Source organism: Myotis davidii, unplaced genomic scaffold (assembly GCF_000327345.1).
Source record: "Myotis davidii unplaced genomic scaffold, ASM32734v1 scaffold803, whole genome shotgun sequence".
NCBI lineage: Eukaryota > Metazoa > Chordata > Mammalia > Chiroptera > Vespertilionidae > Myotis > Myotis davidii.
The window spans coordinates 1,552,086-1,561,667 of record NW_006295567.1 but is presented as its reverse complement, the minus strand read 5'-3'; the positions used below and the strand labels follow the sequence as shown (position 1 = coordinate 1,561,667).

Genomic DNA, 9,582 nt, shown 5'->3' with positions numbered 1-9,582 from the left:
TGCTTTCCGGCATCGGTGAAGCAGTACGTTTCCCCGCCCGAGCCCGGTTTCCCCGGCTGGAAACGGGGATCGCGGTTGTACTTGGTGCTCAGCGAGCTTCAGGTCTTCTCCTGCCGACGTGACCAGTGCACGTGAAGCCTTGAATGGAGGGCCACTTTGCATTATTTATGAAAATCAAAATGCGCACCCCGAGACCCAGCCGGCGACTCTGAGACAGCGGTGGGGATCGCGCTTCGGTGCAGCTCCGACCCCTCGGGAGCAGCCCGCGTGTCCGGGGAAGAGTTCTTTCGGGCCCACGATCTCACTTAAGTCTGTGCCTTTAATAGTAATAAAACCGGGAACCAAGAACAGCCATTATAGCAGCCCTCAGTGATGGAGCGGGGACAAGTGCTTCCCTCGCTTTATTTAACCTCAGCGTCCCCAAGCTTCCTGAGGTGGGCGAAGCTGTGCCCCCACTTAACACGGGGACCCAGCCCGGAGCCGTAGAAGCGAGTTAGCCAAGGTGACATCCCGCGGGAGCCGAAGAGCTGCGTGCGGCCCAGGTCTTTCTGGCGCATCCGTTGCAGCCGCCGCGCGCGTTCTTTCTAAATGACACGCTGGCACTCCATTGTATGCATATCCAGATCCGGGCATTCACCCTCTGGCTTTCCCTTTCAGGAGCCCCGAGCCATGTTGCCAGAAGGCCTGCTGGTGTCGGCGCCGGGGAAAGTCATCCTGCACGGAGAGCATGCCGTGGTCCATGGCAAGGTAAAGGGCCCGCCTGCAGGACGGCACCGTTGTCCCCGACGCTAACCGGGAAGGGAGCTAACAGCAGCCTCGTCGCATGGCCTGATAGTACGTCGGCGAGGAGGTCAGTCTCCCCAGCCAGGCAAGGAAAAGACAGGCCCGCAGGGCCGCTCAGCCCACTCTGAGAGCGCAGAGGACGAGCTGGGCCCTGAAGGGAGCGGATAAGAGGAGAATAACTGGGCAGTTATTCTAAGCCAGTGGTTCTCAACCTGTGGGTTGCGACCCCTTTGGCAGTCGAATGACCCTTTCACAGGGGTCGCCTAAGACCATCCTGCATATCAGATATTTACATTATGATTCATAACAGTAGCAACATTACAGTTATGAAGTAGCAACGAAAATAATTTTATGGTTGGGTCACAACATGAGGAGCTGTATTTAAAGGGCCAAAAGGTTGAGAACCACTATTCTAAGCTGTTCCGAGGGAGCCAGAGCCAGCCACTCTGGGGTGTTTTCTCTCTGGACCGCATATAATTAGCTTCACTTATTAATTTTTTAAAAATTCAAAAGCATAAAATGATGCACTAGATAGATCTGTGTGGGCTGTTGTGGACAGGTAATCAGGACCTACTGTTGAGTGGAAAAACAAGTTACACGAGGGCAGGTGTCGTGTGATGAGGAATGACACAGGTTAAGTATCGGTGTGTATGCAAATGCGTGGGAAAGGGCTGGGAAATATCCACCCAACGGACAATGGTGAGTAGTTACCACTGGAGGGTCCGAAGGCCCAGGAGTGGACAAATGTTTTAATGTTATTTTAACAAGGAGAATGTATTGGCATTTTACATAATAAAAAATCTCTTAAAATAAAAGTAATTTATGCTTATTATATATACAGTCAATACTGGAAGATTGCAAGTAAAAAAAAAATCATCTGTTATCACCATCCCTCATGACAACTCTTAAGCATCTTGGTGTTAATCCCTCTGGGTTATTTTCTGTTGATGGACTGATTGAGATAGGGAGATAGCTTGTTTTTTAACTAAAACTGGACAGGCCACGTGACTCCTTTTTTCTTCCGTATATCAGGACTGTCTCCCGGTAAATAGAGGCCCGTGCTAATTTTTGCGAGCCGTGGGAATGCCGGGTCCACCCCGCGCAGCTAGGCGCCTTCATCTGCGGAGCCACCACTCCCTGGGTCAGAGCGAGAGCGTGCGTCCTGGTCTCAGTCTCCTCTCGGGACTGACGCCTTGTTGTCGGGAACAGTGGTTCTTGGCCAGGGTGGGAAGGAGACTCCCCCGGGCTGTCTCCCAAGCCGCCCCTGTGCCCACGGAATCAGCCCGCAGCCAGCACTCAGCCGCTCTCAGATTCTGGAGGGAGACGGACAAAGGGTGGAAAACCGCCATTTTCCAGTCATTATTTTCAACCTCAGTCCTGCCTTGAGATTCCCTGGGGAGGTTCGTTGTTGCTTGTAGCAGCTCTGATGGATTCCTGGTCCTGCCCTTCTGCTGAGACTCGGTAGTGGTGGTGGTAGGTAAGGGACGGGCGTGTGTATTTTGAAAAAGGGCTCCGCTGGGTGATCGCAGGGACACCTCAGTGAGGAGCACTGCTTTGGATCTTGCCTCAGAAACCAGAGGTCCGGAGCACCGGACCTCGCTTTTCATGGTGCACAGGGCCGCCCAGCCAGCGGGAACCGCCCCCTGAGAACTGGCTGCCGCTTCTAGGTGCCATCGGCCGGGATGGAAGCAGCCAGGTCGGATGGGACACGTCTCAGACCACTTCTGGCTCCCTGTGAGCCTGGGCGGGTCACCTAACACTCTGAGCTGAGTTCTGTTACCTGGGAGCTGGCTGTGAGGAGCCAGCAATTAATATTAATTACGTAATTAATCATAATCAGGCAGTTCAGTGTCAGCGTTGGGCCTGGGGCTGTGACACAGAGTGCAGTGCGGACACGAGGGCTTGTTTCATTTTCCCCCGAGGAGACAGGGAACCTGAGCCTTTTGGACACCAGTGTTTTCTATTCGGCTGCAGGATCCACCGTTATTTTCTCTCCGTGTTCTTTGGTTCCCTCCTAACACCAGTAATAACCACAGGGAACGGTTCCTGGGCCTTTTGGGCGCCAGGCACAGAGCTACGTATGCTGTGCTCCTGGAGTCCCTGGCCTTCCCTGGAAGTAGGTGGTGTGATTCATCCCCATTTTATGGATGAGAACATTGAGGTTCAGGGGCCAAGTGGCTCAGGTCGTGGGGCTCAGTGACACGGAAAGGATTCAGACTCGGGTCTTCCCAAAATCAGAGCCTGGGCTCTTAACGAACCAGTCCGTCTCCCTCACAGAGCTCTGGCATGCCCAGGCTCTTGGGACCACTGTCACTGGCCTGGCTGCCTTTAATGTCATTAATCCAGTCAGCCCATAGCGCTTACAGGCCCCGCCCTGACGCTTCCTAACCGGCACACCCGGCTCATTTCAAGTCCCAGGGAGCGGTGTGCAAAGGCGAGCTCGTCAGACTTGCTCTGCTCCTCCGCCTCCGCAGTGAGAGTGCCGGCTCACTTGGCTCTGGAAGAGAAACTGCCTCCTGGCCTTTCCCTCCTGCCCAGGCAGGTCTCGGTATTTCGCCTTCACGGGTTTTATTGAGTGTCCTGTTCTCCTGATTATGCCCTGGGAGGGGGGATAATGGGGAGCAATGTGACGTAGCCTCTGGTGCTGGTTTCGTACAGTGGCGGTCAAACGCAGGCCTCTGGTGCTTGCGCTAGCATTCACTTCTCATGTGCATGTGTATGTTTTAAACTATTAATTAAGCACTTCCTGCGTGCCAGAAGCTGTGCGTGCGAAGGAGTTAGTGGCTTATTTTACTTTATTTCATGACACTCTGGTGAGGAGGTGCTGTTGGTATCCCCATTTACCAAGGAGGGGCCCGAGTTCAGAGGGTTAAGGCGCAGGCTCACGGCCAGGAAGCCAGCGAGTCTCCTGGTCAGGACCCAAACCCCAGCCTCCTGCCTGCGAAGCCTGGAGCCCCCCGGCAGACGCACTGCGGTACTTGGCCGTGAGCCGTGTGCACCCAGGTCCTGGTCGCTGTGACCAGGTGCCGTGTCTACCAGGTCCCGGTCGCGGTGACCAGGTGCCGTGTGCACCCAGGTCCTGGTCGCTGTGACCAGGTGCCGTGTCTACCAGGTCCCGGTCGCGGTGACCAGGTGCCGTGTGCACCCAGGTCCCGGTAGCTCAGACCGTGAGCCGTGTCCATCCGCGTTCCGGTAGCTCAGACCATGAGCCGTGTCCATCCGCGGTAGCTCAGACCGTGAGCCGTGTCCATCCGCGTCCCGGTAGCTCAGACCGTGAGCCGTGTCTACCAGGTCCCGGTCGCGGTGACCAGCAGCTCTTTGTGTCCCGTTGTCTGTAAGAGCGTCCGAGTCTCACCCATCCGCGTGTCCTTGTTTACTGTGTGACAGAGCAAGGTGACGTCACAGAGCAAGTGGAGAAGCTGAAGGAGGTGGCGGGCTTCCCTGAGGACTGTGCCGACCGCGAGCGTCTGGCCGTGCTGGCCTTCCTCTACCTGTTCCTGTCCGTCTGCCGGAAGCGGAGGTGTGTGCCCAGTGGGGAAGGAGGCCTGGTCCGGCTTCCCCCGAAGTGGGGGAGGGCTCCTCTGGTTTGGGCTGCTGGACAACGCACACGCTCCCTGCGGTTTCTGATGGCAGCTGGCAGCTGCTCCCCCATGTGCTGGCACCGTGCTGGGCACTCTTATGTGGTCCGCTTTTCCATTCACAGCAACCCACCCACGGTTATCAGTTGTTCCCCAAACAAACCCCGTAGTCATCACTATGATGTTTGGGCCCAGAACCTGAAGGGAAACCCTCGGGTGGCAGCCCTTCACTGGAGCAGCAGACGCAGCATATGTGGGCCCTGGGTGCCAGGCGCCAGCTGAGGACGCTTCCACTTTAAGTGCCTCAGCGCTTGCAGGTTGATGCGGGATTTTCAGCTGGGAGGGGGCGTGTCCCCTCCAGAGGGGGAGGGGCATGTCCCCACCTTCTGGTCTGGGTGGGTGGTTCCTGAGACATGGGAAGGGCTCTGGCGGGACATCCTGGCAGTTCGAATGAGTCTGTACCGCCCTGCGGTGTGTGTTTCAGCGCCCTGCCCAGCCTGGACGTCGTGGTGTGGTCGGAGCTGCCCACCGGGGCCGGCTTGGGCTCCAGTGCCGCCTACTCCGTGTGTCTGGCAGCTGCCCTCCTGACCTTGTGCGAGGAGATCCCAAACCCGCTGAAGGGCGGGGAGGCCGCCAGCAGGTACTCATGGCCCTCACCCTGCTCGCTGTCCTTCCTGTGGGCCGTGACCTGAGCATGGGTTCTCTTGCCAAGAACTCACCACCCCCCTGTGAGGGTATCACGTGCCATTTTACAGAAGAAACAGGGGCAGTGAAGCCAAACAGCTAGTGGTGGCCACGTGGGATTTGAACCCAGGGCTGGAGCCCTTCGCCCCTGCACTGAACACTTTAAGTCCCCAACCCTACCTCTCACCCCCAACTTCCTCTTTGGGGTTCACGTGCCCAGGGAGAACCTGAACCCAGTTGCGGAGGGCAGCAGGGTAGATGAGGCTGTGGGCCCCTCTGCCATCAGCCCGCTGTGGGCCCGCTATGACTCCTGAGTGTCCTCTGCAATGGTGAGGCTGGGATTGCCAGGTCGTGACACGGTTATGAACAAAATCACAACGTGCCAAGAAGCAAGCACAGGACATGTGCCCGTTGGGTTAGGGCCTCTGCCCGCCAGCAGGTCCTGGACCGTGTCCCCACAGAGGCGTCCTCTCTGTCACTGAGCGTCAGTGAGGCTTGTCAGCACGCTGCGGGGAGCCACTGTGACTGGGCAATACGCCTGGAGAAGCCCCCTCAGCACAGAGGTGGGGCAGTGAGCCCTGGCCTCGCCCCGGGAGCTGGGGATCAGACCCCAGAAGGCAGCTGGGCAGCCTCTGGTCGAGGCTTGTCCCGGGACCGATGGGACTTGAGGGAGCCCTCCCACTGGAGGGCCTGGGGTCGCAGCCACGTGGGACCCAGCTGGCTTGTCCGTCTCTCAGGGCAGCAGCAGAAGATGGTGCTGCTGCCAGGATGGGCACAGCTGCGTTTGCAACCAGAGCATGTTCCCTCCGTGCCCACTGCTGGGAAAGTCTCCCCTCTGCCCCCTCTTCTTCCAGGCAGTGTGGTTCAGGAGCAGGTGCTTTTGTAAAGGTCTGTTACAGTCACAGCTGCCATCATGGCTGGCGAACACCTTGCCAGGCGCCCTGCCCGCACTCAGTACACTGCAGCTAGCCTTTGAGGAGGGGGCGTGACCGTGCTACAGATGAGCAAGCTTAGGTAATGGGCCCAGAGTCACTCAGCTGGCAGGAGGCAAAGTAGGCCTGTGAGAACCCAAAGCCGGTTCTCCCGTGCCAGGCAGGAGGGTTTCGGAGGGAAGGGGAGGGAGGGCACGTGCTTCAGCTGGGGAGGCTCCGAGCATGATTCTCTTCTGAGTTCGAGGGCCCAAACGCCTTTGCCTTTCGCCTCCGCCCAGCCCAGCCCGTGGCCCTGCCTCTAATGCCCTGGGGACCCCCGGCCCCGCCCAGCACTGCGGTAAAAGTGAGCTTTGTGTCTTCAGGTGGACAGCGGAGGACTTGGAAGTGATTAACAAGTGGGCCTTCCAGGGGGAGAGGGTGATTCACGGGAACCCCTCCGGAGTGGACAACGCCGTCAGCACCTGGGGTAGGTGCTGCCTCGGGCCTGCTTGCTTTATGTTTATCATATTTAAGATTCCTATGACACTTGTAGGTGCCTGGGGCCTGTTGGTTTGGGATGAATAGAATCATTTGGTTCTGAGAAAAGTAGCACTTTCCTGTTTTGAAGGGAACAGGAGAAATCTCAGCCTCATCTTCAGAATGCAGATCGCAGGGGCTGGGGCCTGGGAAGCGACAGCTCCAGTGAAGTCCCCAGGGGTGTCCGAAGTTAAAGCTGCAGAACCATAGCTGGGCCCCTCCGTTACTCATCACGGCTGTCAGAGAGGAGCTGGCAGCCGGGGGGAAGGGAGCGGCCGGGAGCCCATGGCCTGGCAGAATCTAACGTTTCTCCCAAGAGAAGTTCGGGTTTCTTACCCTCCGGTTTTTCTCCTCAGGAGGCGCGCTCCGATACCAACAAGGAAAGATCTCACCCCTAAAGAGGTACGTCGGTGGCGCAGTGCCCTCTGTGGGGCCGTCCCACGGAAGCTGTGTCTTTATGTAACATGCGGGGCAGGTGGCCCTGGGCTTTCCCGTCCACCGTGTGACCCTTGCAGTCCATCTCTCCTCCATGAGAAAGCCCCGCTCTTTCCTCCTCCACCTCCGCTCTTAAATCGCCCAGAGGTTAAAGGGGAGGCCGTGCATGGCTGTGCGTCCACCTGCCAGAACGGGGCTGCTCAGGTAGTTACTCATTCACTCGGCCAACAAGGACTGATACCTTCTGTGTTCCTCGGGACACTGGGAGCTAGGGATAGCAAGATGAATCTGGGTGGGGACAGACATGCACCCGGAAGCCACCACGAGACCACGTGAGAGTTGCTGCGATGAAGGCAGAGCCAGGCTGGGAGCAGGAGGCGAGCTCGGAACAGGCGGCATTCGGCAGCTCTCAGCCTGTTTCATGTGCTGCTGTCGCCGTGCGTCCCCCTGGAGTAACCGGAAGGACAAATGCGTGTACATCTCACCGTCCTCTGCTCTGTTTGGCTCAGTGGGAACGGCAGGAGCAGGGAGTGCGGTGGGGCGGGCAGGAGCCGGTGCCCTCCGTCAGGTCAGACCAAGTCAGGTGGCGTTGTGTGGCCCAGAATGCTTTGCTGCCTCAGCGGCCTGTCCACGGCTGTGAGGGTGCCAGGGCTGGCTCTCAGCCTCTTAACCCAGGGCTGACTTCTTTGTGGATGAGCAGCAGGCCCCAGACCCTGCCCTTGCCAGCTGGGCCACTTCATTCATGGCTCAGTGGCCTGGAGTGACATGGGCTGCTCTCCTGCACCTCTGGGATCTTCCTGTCCCAGCCGTGGCAGCTTCTGGGAGCCACGCCTGCCTCCCTGAGGCCTGTCGTCGGGTTCCTTAGCCTCCTACTCTGGGCCTGGTGGCTGGCCAGTTCGTCGTGGAGCCGAGCTGTGCGGGCAGGATGTTGAGCAGCGGCCTGGGCTCTCCCCACGCGATGCCAGCAGCATCTCCCAGGAGCGTCTCCAGTGGTGACAGCCCAACATATTTCCTGACGTTGCCACATGTGCCCTGGAGAGCAGACCCCTGGGGACGACCTGTGCTGTACACGGAGGAGGAAGCAGGGCGCTGAGCGTGGGACAGCTTCCTGTGGCTGCCGTGGAATCGTGGCAGTGCAGCCTCAGGGCCCAGGCGGGGTGGCTCTGTCGGGCCTACTAATCCGTGTGCAGCGAGAGCAAGAGCAGTCAGAAGATTCTGGGATGTCTGGGCCTGGACCCACCCTCGGGGCTCACCTCACCGTCTATGGGAGGAGGCAGTCACGATGTGATCTGAGGACAAAGCATCCAGAGGTTGCTCAGTGTGCCGTGGGTGACACTGAGGGGTCCCGTAAGTCAGGCTGCAGATGCGGGGGTCCTGCTGGAGGCAGTGCCGCTTCATTCACCTGTGATTCCTGAGAGACAGTTGTATCCTAAGCCCTGAACTAGGCCCCCGGGAGAGCAAGCCCGTGAAGACCGGGCCTGTGCAGTCTCCCGGAGGGAATCGGGAGGTGAGGGCCAGGTGTTTCTAGCGCAGGAGGAGGCGGGAGAGGCCCAAGGCTGTTCAGGGGCCGTTGGTGTGTGGGGGATAGAGGCTCGGGCCCGGGGGCCCGGGTGTGGGCCCAGCTCTGCGCTTGCTCGCCAGGTGCCCTTGGCTGCGTCGTCTCCGGAGGCCTTCCTCTCCTGTTCATACAGTGGCTCCCGAGCATGGATCAGGAGCAGTGTCTGTAAAGCTCTTAGCTCTCTGCCGACCAGATTTACTTATTTGCTCCACAAGTTACTGAGCAACTGCTGGGAGCTGGCACTGGGCCTCAGCAGGGAGAGAAGGCCCTGCCTTCGTGGGACTCACGTTTCGTGGGAGGAGACGGCCCATAAGCACCTTGCTCTTTAAGAGCAGGTTGCGCAGTCCCACGTGCCTTTGGGAAACAGCGGGACAGGGGCTCAAGGTGGAGGGAGCTCGTTGGAGGAGGTGATCAGTGGAGGCTTCTGATGAAATGATATCTGAGCAGATGCCTGAATAAAATACGAGAGTGAGTCACAAAGCTGTCGAGGACGGAGACCGGTCCCTGGCAGAGGAAACGCAAGTGCAAAGGCCCTGAGGCAGGAAGGAGGGAGCCTGGCGTATTGAGCAGCAGCTGGGAGGCCAGGGTGGCTCTGGGTGGCAACCAGGGAGGGCAGAGATGAGATGAGATGAGGCTGGGGAGGTAGCCAGGCCAAGTGCACACAAGCACTTACAGGGCATAGCCCCGGGTGGTCGTCACAGGAATTCATAGGAGCCCTGAGTTTTGTAGGGCTGGCAAGAGCCCATTTCTAGAGGACTTCTCTAAGAGAGATGAAGAGGCGTACCCAAACGCCCCCCGCCCGATGGATGGGAACACAGCAAACCGACCTCCTCGGCTGGCTGCAGGGCGCGTGGTGAGCAGATGGTGCTGCTCTGAGAAGCAGAGAGGCCGGACCGCGTTAATCCCGCCGGTGGCTTACAGAGGAGCCCTTTCGCCTCAAACCACGCATGGTGCTTCTCCATAAAGAAATGCATTGTCTGCCAGTGGATCAAGATGCGGCCTCCCAGAACGCTGCCCTTTTGAGGAACGGCTTGTCTTTAAAGGGAAGAGAAGAGCCAAATAGAATGTTCATCTTTTGTCAAGTTAAAAAAAAAAA

The 9,582-nt window shown here is 58.3% G+C and overlaps 1 protein-coding gene across 3 annotated transcripts in view; it reads left to right on the top strand.

The window, feature by feature from the left end:
* Positions 1-9,582, top strand: part of MVK (mevalonate kinase) — a 34,812-nt gene that overhangs the window by 19,420 nt on the left and 5,810 nt on the right. For all 3 annotated transcript variants that reach the window (XM_015568182.1, XM_006770325.2, XM_015568181.1), the window contains exons 4-7: positions 4,171-4,303; positions 4,846-5,001; positions 6,340-6,443; positions 6,850-6,895. In XM_015568182.1, coding sequence (XP_015423668.1) covers positions 4,171-4,303; positions 4,846-5,001; positions 6,340-6,443; positions 6,850-6,895 — 439 coding nt within the window. The remainder of the gene's footprint in view (positions 1-4,170; positions 4,304-4,845; positions 5,002-6,339; positions 6,444-6,849; positions 6,896-9,582) is intronic.